The sequence below is a fragment of the Theobroma cacao genome, chromosome 2 (assembly GCF_053813885.1).
Source record: "Theobroma cacao isolate CCN51 chromosome 2, ASM5381388v1, whole genome shotgun sequence".
Lineage (NCBI taxonomy): Eukaryota > Viridiplantae > Streptophyta > Magnoliopsida > Malvales > Malvaceae > Theobroma > Theobroma cacao.
Window position 1 is genome coordinate 42,300,807 of NC_142640.1, and position 13,926 is coordinate 42,314,732.

At 35.8% G+C, this 13,926-nt stretch overlaps 2 protein-coding genes across 2 annotated transcripts; one reads left to right on the forward strand and one right to left on the reverse strand.

Moving 5' to 3' along the window:
* Positions 1-554: 554 nt before the first annotated feature.
* Positions 555-1,516, reverse strand: LOC18609524 (uncharacterized). Its single transcript, XM_007044673.3, has 2 exons — positions 1,283-1,516; positions 555-1,177 (listed from the first exon to the last, which is right to left on the reverse strand). The coding sequence occupies exons 1-2, from the start codon at positions 1,504-1,506 to the stop codon at positions 748-750; spliced, it is 654 nt and encodes a 217-aa protein (XP_007044735.1). The 5' UTR covers positions 1,507-1,516; the 3' UTR covers positions 555-747.
* A 7,405-nt stretch (positions 1,517-8,921) lies between these two features.
* LOC18609522 (protein neprosin-like) lies at positions 8,922-13,632 on the forward strand. Its single transcript, XM_018116576.2, has 7 exons — positions 8,922-9,793; positions 9,922-10,008; positions 10,105-10,317; positions 11,237-11,401; positions 11,981-12,034; positions 12,142-12,288; positions 12,968-13,632. The coding sequence occupies exons 1-7, from the start codon at positions 9,440-9,442 to the stop codon at positions 13,343-13,345; spliced, it is 1,398 nt and encodes a 465-aa protein (XP_017972065.1). The 5' UTR covers positions 8,922-9,439; the 3' UTR covers positions 13,346-13,632.
* Positions 13,633-13,926: the final 294 nt, after the last annotated feature.

Consider the following 13,926-nt stretch of genomic DNA (forward strand, 5'->3'; position numbering starts at 1 on the left):
AAATTTTTTGTTTACCATTTAACATTTGTTCAATAAAAAAAATTCAAATCGGTGCACTGTTTTCTACATGCAAGCTTATAAAATAATGCCAAGTAGTACAGAAAAGTGATAATGATTTTGGATTTGTGGTTAAATGACAAGTTCTGCACCTACAGAAAATACATCAATTTCCTAGTAAGAATTACCTCAAGAGTTTGGCGTGCAGCTAAATGACAGCATCTAACCCAAGCTACTACTTTTATTTTCATTTTCTAACTTGTTTTAATATGTTCTCTTTCTTATTTATTTAATTTTTTAATTAAAAAGAAAAAAAAGAAACTCCTTTAAGATGATGAAGTTGCAAAAAGTGAGCCCCTCCAGGGGATCCGCTTTTGATACTGATATTGTACTCTCTCTACTGTTTCTTTATGAAGTATTTGTACCAATTGCAAAGTATAAGAATTTGAGAACAGTGTTGCGGTTAAAGAGCATAATGATCACTCCTCACTTCAGAGTTGAGAAAATCCGATCATGTCCGCTCTGCAGCAGCCTGCAAGGTGTAACTCAAAGACATCTTGGTTGGAAGCAAACCTTACTGAACATTTCATTTATTAAAATCTTTTTAGACAGCGTGGTATTTAAAACATGCTTGAATTTTCTCACACAAATGCTCTGAGATCCCAACGTCAACAAATTTACATTCAAACACAATTATTCATCCCTTCCACAAGCAAATTTATTGATAATTGTTGCTACTAGCTGTTATAGCTAGACTGGACAGCCCTCTGCGGCGAAACCTGATACATCCATCCACACCTCATTTATGCGCCCAGTGGGATGTTTTGAAGCATTGTACTGCGCAATGCTGTAGTTATAGTTGTTTTCCGCTGCTTGCTTTAACCCTGGCAAATGTTTACCAAGGCTAGAAAGCAGAGCATCTTTCTCTTTGTCGACGTTGTCGTCCCTGGCATATCCAGGAAACATTCTGACTGCAATACAGTGACTCTCCCACTTGTCCAACTGCAAATTCAATTCAGCGGAGGGCTGTGGAGGGGACGTTTGGTCAAATGTTGGAGGCAGATAATACCTTACAATATATGCAGACCCGTGGGCTGATGGGGTGACGCTTGTTAAAACAGGAGCAGTCATTAAAAATTGGGTAGCGTTAAGGTTATCCCCATGAATATACTGATACAACCTGAAACAAGCAATACAATGATAAAGAAAGAACAAGGTGAGAATTTAATAGTGTCCACATTTACTAGGGAAAAGTTAGTAGGAGGTGAATATACGAGTAGGAAACCTGTGAAAGCCATCTCTGGTGGAATTCTCAAAGGAAGTCCCATAGACAAGAGCAGACATCCAGGACATTTCTTCGTACAATCTTACTTCAAAATCAGATTCTAAGTGCACCACTCTGAATTGTGGAGATTCAATCGTGTAGGCTGAAATTAGCACGAAACACTTAGCACTTGGATAACTTACTGCCGCTGTCATTGTCACTATCAAGAGAAACAGCTTTTCCATTCTTTGATTGTTTTTTCTTGCTGTATAACGATGAGTGCCTTAGCCCTGGCTTATATAACCAACAGAATGCCACTTGGGATGCCGGTTTTATCCTTCTTTATGCTGTTATTTCACAATACACATAACTGCAGTGTCATTAGTTAAGGCCCCATTGTTTGATTGGCTTTTCTGGTTTGCGCTTCCACCTTTAGTTAATGTTCATTATTCATGTTTTTTAATAGAAAAGGATAGCGATATAGCAGCTATAGCACATTGCTCAGTGAAACTGAAGGAATGATGAACTGAGAAAATTGTGATTTGACCAGTAAGTACTACCACCTTCAGTAAACCGTAGGTATGAGCAAAATCTCAAACAGAAATCTTTCGACTACTAGAGTAAATAGCATTAGTATTGATTTAAATTTCATGTTACAGCAGGGAACAGCTGTTGTAATTGACCAACAACGGATGCCTGCCATGCCACCCCGTTTTCCCCTAGCAGGAAAAAACGGAAGAAAACGTGATGGAATATCTTATTCTTATAATAATCATACTATCGTTTAGTACTTTTTATTTTGGTTGGTGCGAGTGATTCATCAGTACACCAAATATAAATGCAACAATGATAAGGTGACATCTGAGCAGCAATATTTGTCACAGCAGAACAAGTTCTCCCCGTTGGTTTTTTCTTTAGACTGGGAGCGTAAAGCAAATGGAAATGGTGCGCATATAAGAGAGGACAAACTATATATGTTGTTCTCGACATGTAAGAGGAAAAACTCTGTAATTGACACTTGGTCATCCAAGCATCATCCTCCTGATCATGTGACCAAATCACACAAAAATCTGGTATAGATTACTCTTCAAATTAAGACAAGTGAAAGAAGGCAGACAAGGAGAATCAAGATCTGATTTATGGCCAATAATCAAAGCATTAGTGGCCTCTGAGGCTCATGGATTTAACTTTGTCAATTTCTGCCCCCACTTTGCAAAATCTTAAGCAGCTGAGCAAAGTGCAGTCTATCTCTAATCATTGAGGGTACTAATTCATTTAATTGGTCCCTAACAACCTCAAGTTGAGCAACTAAGCAAGTTGATAAGTCATTTTTAGTACGATACTAGGAAGCAAAAACACAAGGGAAACCAAAAACTGGTTAATGATCCACTTAAATGTATATATATATTGCAAATTTCTACGTGGATGGACCAAAGGGATCTAAAGTCTACAGGTTAAAGATGCAGTCAACCAAAAAAACAGATGATGGTATTCATAAGAAACTAGTGGCGAAAACGTGCCTTCAAAATCTACTGATTAATATAAGTTATCTTGGATTAGTGGATGATTTAAAAAATGGCAGAAAATAAATAAAGAAGGAAAAAAGAGGCTGTATATGTACCACCAAAGGAGTGACGTCTGTCTATCGGTGAAGTCCTAGCTGAAAAGTGAGCCTTCATTCCAGGGTTGGATTAGCAACTTGCCACTTGTCATCAGGATAACAATATTATTATTTATTACTTCAGCTTTTATATGTATATATATACATACATATGAGACGGTGAAAAAAAACTTGAAAAATGCAGTTTTGTGATGAAAAAATGGTATTTTTTTCTTATTTATTTCCTACTAAATGAAGGAAAAGAAAAGAAACACTAAATGTTTTTTCACTCCGTTCCCTTCTTACCAAACATATTGTAAATCCAAAGAAGGAACTATTAACTTCCTTAAGCTATTACGTTGTTGAACTTCTCGTAGAACATAATAAATTAGATGGAGTAGACAGCTTTGCTGGTTAAAATTTCATGGGTGTATGTCCTGTACGCATGCATGATTTAATTTGGGCCTCTGGGTTGAAAGTAGTGATTATGAATTCCAACATAATAGTATGCTTGAACTGGCTCTAGTTGTTGGTCTAAGCCCCCTGGCTCAACCCTGCTTGCTTAGTCCCAAAAAAATGAGCTACACTCGGTTCGCTAAGCCCAGAGTCCGAATTCCCAGTCAGTTCGAAGCAAAATGATTAATTGGGACGAGATGGATTCTTCAAGGAAGCCTTTGCTTATCCCATCTGGGCCCAACTGACAGACCCATTAGCAGACAAACGAGAGGATCCTAGCCGGTTACCTCTCAGGCCTTGAATGACAAGAAGGAATGAACTAAGCAAGAGTTTTATACCACGCCACCACTTGGAGGATTGATATGATCAAGTTGCATGTGCAAGTAACATTAGATGAAGCTGATGAGCATGATTAAATATCATTATGTGTCGTCCCCATAACAAAGCAACGTGAAGAGACTGGCAGATGATGTACTTGGTTATACCCAACATCATGATGATGCATTAGCAAATATGGTCCATAAGATGATGCCTTAAGCATGCCTCAGCCCCAAAGAAAACAAGAAAATAAAAAGATCAGATTGGGTGCAAAATCCTCCTTTTTCCCAACAATTTCCACCCTCCCAAATCATGGGTTTTATTTCCTTTTAGGCAAATAAGCATTTTGGGCTAGAGGGGATGTGGTCAGCGACATCTTTCAAGGGGAATGTCTCTTTGTAAGCACTTTTGAGGTTATATTTCTACCTTGATTAAGCTGGGAAAGCTGACCATGCTCCCTTGGACGAAATCATTGCTCAACATCCATGTCCCCATGCTTAAAAGCCTTTTGCAACCCCTCCTTTTATACCCTTTCAAAGAGCTTTTTGTATTTTTTTTTTAAGAAAAAAACAATAGATATTGCTACACACAAATAGAGGATGAGAGAATCAAATGAAGCGCGTATCATATGGTAGAATGCAGATACAGTGTTTGTGAATTGATGAGTTATAAGCTTTAAACAAGTACCACTCTTCCTCATGATTCTATTCTCTTCTTTTCATGTGGGTCTTAAGTGGAATTCGCTTTACTGTTATTCCACTTTTTAACTATTATTCTCAAGCTCGGTTCTTTGATGCTATTCTTCTTACGAAAATTGCCAATTTATTTTGGATTTCTTGTTTCTTCATCTTTATCTTTTGCTTTATGCTTTGGTTGCTTCTGCGAAGATTGAGGAAAAGAGTTTTACAACTACAAAAACCATTTAAATTCCAGTTAAATTTGAGAAAGATTCTAAATTTGTTATGTACCCTCTTAAGAGTAAAAGCATTGTCCGAAGAGTAAAGGGTTCCTCGTCGAATCCCTTATCCTATAGTCTCAGTTTTCCTGTTTTAAGTGGGATGGAATAATTATGTCATAGCTTGTGAAGGTTCCTTTAGGACTTAATTTGAAATGAAAGATGAGGCTGACCAAAGCTTTGTCATCCCATCTTACAAGTCAAGAAATTACAACAATGTCATCATTACAAAGCGCCCTTTTTTTCCTTTGGAGAGTTAGCCAACAGCCAGCAGCCCACTACATTTGTGGAGTTAAACCTTACATTCGCTTTCACATTCTATGGTCATGAGTCCTTTTTCGAGGCTTCCAGGGTTGGAATTCTGTCCTAAAAAGCTCACCTTTGGTTCTTTGTGGGGTTCTTAAAGAATCCAGTCCTAGTCATGTTGTCTCTAAATCTAAGCCATCGTTGCAATGAAAGGTCTTGGTCAACTGGCTTGTAAAAACCATAACAAAAAAGAAAATGGGTCTTTGGTCAATTGGATCTCTCAGCTTTTAGACAGGACCCATGTTGCTACATGGACACAAGATAAAAATGGGTTTTCACTGGGCCGGGGCTGCCGACAGGGAAACCTGTAGCACCAGCTTAAAGGGAAATTTGCCAGATCAATATGAAACGTAGTGTACTGATTTTACATTATTATTGAATATCTTTAATGAAACATGAACAAAGGAAAAAATATATGTGTATATTATATCTTTTTCTTTTGAAGTGACCTTACATGTCATTCACTCATCATCTAGAGTCAATGCAAACCCAATTACATAGCCACTTGAAATGTCAAAAAAGGGGACCTTTGGCTTCCACTCTCAAGTGTCTATTTAACTGTGGAATGTGGACCTTGTTTGAATACTTAAACATCCTTCTTTCCTTTTCATGTATTCGCCTTGAACCCCCATTTCATTCTCAACATGGCGACACCATCATTATATCTTGCTATATTTTTCCATATAAAAAAAAAATGAACAGTAGAGAGATAAGTATTCATGGACAAAAATCAATGCTGCTGCTGCTCAGGTCTTCCAAGTTACTACGTTGGGAAATTTCTACATCTTTCAATGCTTCCTTTCTTTAAAATATTTTTTTGATTATCCATTAAATCTAAATATTTTAACATGATCACTAAAAACGTAACCAATCAAATTATATAATTGGCAATCTAAAACCTTTCAGCTCAAACACCACTAAACTTTTCTAAATCTTGGACCATTTCTTATGGACAATAAAAACTAGTAAGGCTGACCTAAGTCTACAACCATAACAATGATGACTATATGTGCTTTATTTTTTTAATAGTATTTAAAGAATAATAATCTGAGTACCCAAATCAAGGCAATCTCTTAATTTGACAAATTGGGCTTGTTTATACCATCTTTTGGGGTGTTTCTAACAATTTCAGGTTCAGCTTTTTTCTTCTCTGAAGATGATGAAAAGGGTAACACTGAATTTTAGTGTAAAGATTACATCACATGGCTCTTCGGAACACAATCACCATCAGCCCTCTTCTCCCCTCGAAAGAGGCAATTATAAATTCCATATGCACTCGTCTAACTTCAATGGTTCAATTTCCTCTGCCTCAGAACTCGGAAGGTTTCTGAAATCAATTAATTAAGTTACATAAACGGAGGGGAAAAGAAGATACTTGCTTCAGTTTATCTAGATTCCTGTCGTGAGGCCCTTTATATATATATATATATATATATTAAAGAATTAATTACTGTTTAAGAGTTTGTATTGATTTCTTCTTTTTTTTGTTCTTTGGGGAAGGAATTGAATCATAGTTTAAGAAAGAGGTTGGCCATGCAGGAGAAGGCAAATCTAAGAATAATAAGGTCACCTTCGGCATAAGCTAATTAATCAAAACTGAGAGAGTCCCAGTTACAAAAAGATAAAGCATTAGGGACACAGCGTGCTAATTAACGTTTTGTTTTGCTTATAATTGTATGCCAAAAAAATATTGTATATACAAAGTGTTGAACCTAATAATTGTATTCATCTAATAATTACTGTAAGTTAAACTTTTTCTTTATAAAGAAATTTTCATGTGCATGATGTGCCCCCGTCAAAAAAGCAGCTGCATGTTGCTTTAGCAGCCTTTTGGTGTCAACTTTCAAAGGATTTTGACATGCTTAGTTTCTTGTGTTTTGATCCCACATTACAGCTTTAAAAAGCATGTTTTCGAATTATGCCACTGGGGTAAATCACATTTCTTAAGTTGAGTTCGGTACATTAAATTTTAAATTTCTTTGGTTCATATAAAATTTTAGAGAAATATATATATATATATATATATATATATATATTAAAATCCTGTTTGGTTCAAGGAAAATTTGAAAGGAAAACAATATATATTTTTCTTAGATTTTATTTTCTCCTGTTTGATGGCCGGGAAAATACGAAGGGAAAAATCTGCAATAACTTTTTGCTCCAACTTTCATTCAAAAAACATGACGAAATTGGGGGAAACATTTTCCAGCCCATCGCGCCTAAAGATCTGACTTTTCTATTCAATACCCCGTTTCTATTAACGACCAGGTAGTCTTGCCACATGTCCATATTTTATTGGTTCGACTTTTTTATTTTGTCTAGATCTCACTTCTGTTAAGCCCACGGCATAACAGCGAGCTCATTTTCCTCGCTCTTTTCCGGTGAAAGTGAGAGAAAATAGTTAACTATTTTAAATTTTAGTCCATAGAATTTTCACTAAGAAAATTACGTATCAATTTTTCCGTTTAGGAATTTTAGATTTACAATATAAAATTTTAAGCATTAATTGTCGAAACACCAAAATAGTTTAAATTTAACTTTTTTAAATAAAAATATATGTAATTATTATAAAGTTTAAAGTATTTTAATTTGTACAAGTCTTTTTAGTGTGAACATAATGGTGGTTCCAAACTTTTGAGTTGCAGTGCCTACAACTTTGATCGATGAATTTAATTGCCGCAGCTGGAAAACGAAGGCATAGTGGATAGCTGCACTGAGATATCTTCATTATTTAGCCAATTGAGACAATGTGGGCCAAATTTTCCATTTACTTTGTTTGCAATGGTGGGTGAGTGAGTCTAAGAAAGGATTTATTGCAACAAAATGTAGAGAAAACTTAAAATAAGAAACTAATTGACTGCTAGGCATCATTGCCAGAGCCCCTAAAAAGGGGATAGATATGTAGGGGAACGCTGGGAAAGGCAAACGCTGCCTTTGTGCCCTTACCACTCACCATCCGTCTAAGTATTTACATTCATGTATTCCTAATCAACAGTCTAGAACTTTATTATTTTGTTTTTTTGAAAGTTAATCTAGCACTTTATTTATCCAACAATATATATATATATATATATATATATATATATATATTGAATTACTATTTGAAAGAATAAAATAATACTATAGTAAATAACTTTGGAATTGTACCCTCCGGTACTCCTCCTCCACTTTGGCATTACCTCTGAATCTGATTAATGCTTTTCAGAAGGAAGAAAAAAAAATAAAAGAAAATCGATTTTACGATGGACTAATGGCTTTGACCATGACATCATTGTTTTAATCTAACAGCCTTCGATCGGTTTACCTTTGCAAATGTTCTTTTCATCTTAGAGGTAGCATAGCTCGATGTCTTGTCCCTTATTCAAATTATTGGGATGATTGTTTTCCTTGCAATTCTTTTGACATCTCTGTATCTTTAGGAAGGAGCAAAATACAGCAATCTATAGCAGCATTAGCAAACAAATCAAAGTCGAGCCCCTAAATACAAACACAAACGAGACATGGGTGGAACCATAATCAAATTGAGCATGCAATGCATTTGCATGGGTGTCTGCATAGGCATGCAGTGGCAGTGCACATAACCGAGTGCGCGTGCCAACACAGTAGCCCCCAACACATTAACAAATTGGCTCTCTCTCTCTCTCTGAAAACGACACTTTTAAAAGTTGTTGTCACGTAACCGAAGAGAAAGAAAATTCCATTGGTTTTAAGACGACACACTAAAACCACGGATAGTGATGATTTATCTTATTTATGTTTGACTGTCTATGAGTTGACCCACCAAATCTGCAATCCTCCATCTCAGGCACATGTTGATTACTGTAGTGTTGGCAACAACTGATAATTTTTATTTTTATTTTTATTTTTTTGTTGAGAGGGTTCTAATTATCCAAATCCTAGGAAATTAATGTTAATCTAAATTAAACAATCTTAGGGAAATTAAAGTGGGTAAGCTTTAGCTTGTTAAATCTTTATAATGGTTTATTTGGGAGATAATAAAAACAGAGTAGCTGACACAAGGAACATCTAGGGAAGTGAGAAAGGGAACACCCTAAAGCAAAGAACTTTGGAAACCCAGAATCCAGTGTAATTCCTGTCCTCAGAAACCAAAGTAAAGAATAACAGAAATCAGTGCCATTTTTCCCTATAAAATTAACACAAAAGCTAAAGTTTCAGTCCTTGTATTGGAGACTGGAAACACAACCCTTCACCTCTCTCTCTCTCCAAAATTCTTTTTTAAAATATTTAAATCCTAAGCATGATTTCATCACTTCTTAGTATTTATATCGCCACACCCACATGGGCAAAACTTTAAGAAAACTCAACCCCATTTGTGTGTTTTTCTAATCAGGCAAATGCTTAGAAGTTCAAGCCAAGGTGTCAGAACATAAAAACCGAGACATTAGAAGCTGTGAGAGAAGAAAGAAGAAGAAGAAGAAGAGATTTTTTTTTTTTCAATTCCTGGGTGTTTTCAAGAGCTTTGGAAATGGTGAGAGAGTGAAGTGCTCGACGAAGTTTTCTTACAACGGTGATCTTGTGTTGGATGGATTTGGAGGGAGCTTCATTTCTAAAGGAAAAAACTAGAAATAGATGGTGCTGTTTCGGTCACAGAAGAAGACAACACCAATGTACACAAACGGAAACCGATATAGCGCAAGAACCAACAAGAGGAAATTTCTCAAAAATGGCTTCTTGCTGTTGTAAGATCTCACCAATCATTCCCATTTTTGTATTCTTTCTTCTTGTTTCTTCTTCAATTTGTCCTGTCTATGCGTCGGAAACCGGCAATCTCCATGCAAGCAATCAAACTTTCCGGCCAGAAGAAGAGTTACAAAAGTTGACAATAATAAGAAAACGTCTCAAAAAGATCAACAAGCCAGCAGTCAAGACAATTCAGGCAATTCCCCTTAATTTGCCTCAGCTATTGATCCCTCATTAGGCATTGACTTCCTCTGTTTTTCGTTCTGTTTTTCTCTAAATAGTTTGGCTTTCTTCTTTTTCATATTCTTCGGTTTGTTGGTGCAGAGTCCAGATGGTGATTTCATAGATTGTGTTTTATTACATCATCAACCAGCCTTTGATCATCCTGAATTAAAAGGACAAAAACCATTGGTAATTAAAATCTTTCTTATATGCATTTATTTTTGGTTTTTATGACAAATGAACTTCTATGGAATTTAACAGCTTCAGATATTCTTGAATTTGCAGGATCCACCAGAAAGACCAAGTGGTCATAACCCAAATGGGATGGCGGCGGAAGATTTTCAGCTGTGGAGCATGTCTGGTGAATCATGTCCGGAAGGAACAATTCCAATCAGAAGAACAACTGAACAAGACATGTTAAGGGCCAGTTCTGTAAGAAGATTTGGAAGGAAACCGAGAAGACGTGTTAGAAGAGACTCAACTAGCAATGGCCATGAGGTAGGTACCTTAACAAATACTACCTTGGAATACAGAAATTAGTCCTACAATGCTTTTTTCTTTGCTTTCCTTTTGTCCTTTTTTTATTCTTTTTTGTCCCACAAGAGTTTATAAAAACAGCACCAACAATCAGCTAAGGCCATTCAGAAGACGGTAAACAAAGTAGTCAAAGTGAATAGCAAAACGAGGCTTGCCCATTGTCTCCTTTTCCATGCCTACTTAATTAAAGATGACAAACTTATTGAACTTATCAAAGAAAAAGAAAGAGGAAGAGGATACCCGAAAACGGCTTTTTCAATTTTCTTTTATGTATTTTCTACTGCTAAAACCGAAAAGCTCATTTGTTGCTTCCTTCTCTTGTTTTCAGTTGGTTTTTCAGTCTGTATTTCTCTAAACCCTAACTGAAATCAGTGGAGAAGAAAAATTCTCTGTGGTAGAAAGAGAGCTAACAACAGTCCATGAAGTGCTAATCATTCTTTTTGGAAAGTAAATTAAAAGCAGGAACAGGTGTAACATGGCTCAAACCATGACCAAAATAGTACAGCGTGATCAATTTTGTAGTCCTCTTTAGCAGAAAATGGAATCTTTGGTAAATAGCTTCTTCTTTAATTCTAGTTCGGTGTTTAAACGCAGCAGTGAAATTCCTATTTGTAGTCACTGCAGACTTTCATGGTTTCCCCGGCTAACTGTATCAGACTTCACTTATTTCTACGTACACTGATTTTTTCTTCTTTGTTAAGTCATCTGCAATTCTCTATTTTCTTTTACCCTTAGCTGTCACAGCCCGCATTTACAAATTTCTTTTTTTTTTTCCTGAAAGATTATAATATTTAACTTTTAAATACACCTATAAAAGTGAATTTAATAAATTTCTGTGAAAAAAAAAAAAGGATTTAATTATGATGGTATTGGGATACAGCATGCAGTTGGGTATGTGAGCGGAGATCAATATTATGGAGCAAAAGCAAGCATAAATGTGTGGGCACCTCGTGTCTCCAATCAATATGAATTCAGCTTATCACAACTGTGGGTCATCTCTGGTTCATTTGGCGACGATCTCAACACCATTGAAGCTGGCTGGCAGGCATGTATAATTACCCCTATATATTTAACTAGCTTTGGCGTCTTTTAACAACAAAATCTTCAATATTAAACTTGTTTCTTTTTTAGCAAAAATTTGTCTATAAAAGGTTCAGCTACCAAATACTTGGAGATTCAAAGTGTTTTTAGAAATGAATTATTATTTTATAAAATTCAATAAATAAGATTTGAAGGTTATCACATATTTTATTAAGATATATTTAAAACATTAATAAATTAATGTAATAAATAATAAAGAGACACCATAATCCCGTTTGTAAAATTTAAAACTTCTATTATAATGTAATTAGCAAGTTTAAAAGTATTTTTAACCACTCGTTAACATTTCTTAAATATTGGTATCCTAGTAATATATTAATTAAAGCTAGGTGTAAGCAGAAAACATCAATTATAGCCGCAAAGTAGTATTTGTACACATTGAATTCTATGCACTTAATGGGTTTTCACATTTAGGGCATTTATCACAGTTCAACGACCTCTCCCTTTCGTTGTAGTTTTAATTTTGTATTTGTAGCAATAGATGCTAAATTGCCAATTCATTCCTTTGTTTTTTTGAATGCAGGTAAGCCCAGAGCTATATGGGGACAATTATGCTAGATTCTTCACTTATTGGACCGTAAGTATTCTAAAATTATTTGGAAAAAATTCTTTGCTTTATTAAGCTCTATCTTAAAGCATAAGATAAATCATTTCAAATTAATGCTTTAGCATGATTTTTTGCAGACGGACGCATACCAAGCAACTGGTTGCTATAATTTGCTCTGCTCCGGATTTGTTCAAACTAATAATAGAATAGCAATTGGAGCTGCAATCTCCCCAACATCATCATACAATGGCGGACAATTTGATATCAGCCTCTTGGTTTGGAAGGTAAATACTAACTTGCAATTGCTATATAATTTCAAAAGAAGAGAAAAGTTTGAACTATATTGGTGGTATTTGGTAAAGTAAAGCTTGGGTTCAACATTTATGCGACACACGTGCGCTGTGATTTTGCATCATGGATTTGGTCGTGGATGTCCCCAAACTCTGGACCATAGGATCTCAATACTTTTCTTCAACTTAGAAAACGTCCATGAAAAGACGCAAGGGCGGCTTGTACAAGTAATAACGTAGTATAAGTAATACACACCATAAATATTTCCTTTGGTACCAAGCATTATGATATGTGAGAACTTTATTCATGGCTAGCTCTATTCAAGCACTACAATGGTGCGCTTCCCCGCGTGCACTGTTAAACCGGAATAATGCCCTTAATTCCCAACTGCTTTTTTGCTTTGCAAGATTCTATTCTTTTCCAAGTAAAAGAGCTTCTTGTGCCCGACCCCCTTCAACCTTTTTTCATTTTTCTTTTGGGGAGGGGAGGGGATAATTTTACGATCAACTTTGTGAATAAGAGAATCATTAATTCTACCATGAAACTTGCTTTTCGTAACCTTTACTTTTAACACACTAATTAACTCAACCTGTATTGCAATTAATGCAACATCCTTAATGCGTGCGAAAAGGAGAAAACTTAACAGCTTTTAAAATACCGTATTTGGTGTAGGATCCAAAGCATGGAAATTGGTGGCTGGAATTCGGATCGGGGATCCTGGTAGGATACTGGCCATCATTCTTGTTCACTCACCTAAGGGATCACGCAAGCATGGTACAATTTGGTGGAGAAATTGTGAACTCAAGGCCAGGAGGCTTTCACACCTCAACAGAAATGGGCAGTGGTCATTTTGCAGGGGAAGGCTTTGGAAAGGCATCGTATTTTCGAAATTTGCAAGTCGTTGATTGGGATAATAACTTAATCCCATTGGCAAATCTCCGGGTCCTGGCAGATCATCCAAACTGCTATGATATCCAAGGAGGGATTAATAGAGTGTGGGGGAATTACTTTTACTATGGAGGACCTGGAAGAAATGTTAGGTGTCCCTAAAGGGATGGGTATAGGATGGAAAATATTTTTCTTTTCTCTTTTTAATATATAGTTTTTTTTTTCTTCAATACTTGTTGGGTGATATTGGGTTTCTGCTGGAGATCATCCAGTGAGTTTGGGCCTATGGGGTATTCTTATAATTATTTTTCCTTGTTAATCCAAATTTTTTTCGATTGTTCTTTTTTCTTTCAACTAACAGGTGTCCATTAATTATACCACCTTTTGGGACTGTTGTGTAAATGTGGAAAAAATGATGGAATATAATGAATACAGTATGGGTTGTGGTTCCTCTCTTCCTTCTCTTGTCCCTGTTGGGAAGATTTTCAAGGGTGCAAAGGTTTAGATTAGAAAACTGGCACTTCGTATTCAACATTGGCAACTAAATGATTAAACAAGGCATCTAATAAATACCCCAATATGGACCACTGAAATGGAAGGAAATCTAACCACATTGTTTTATATAGTTAGATGCATTAACCATGCACATGCATTTTCCTTCACCATTGCTTCAGCTCATACAATATCACATCTCTCTGTAATGTCGTTTTCTTATGTTAAGATAATGTTTTGGATTAATGTTG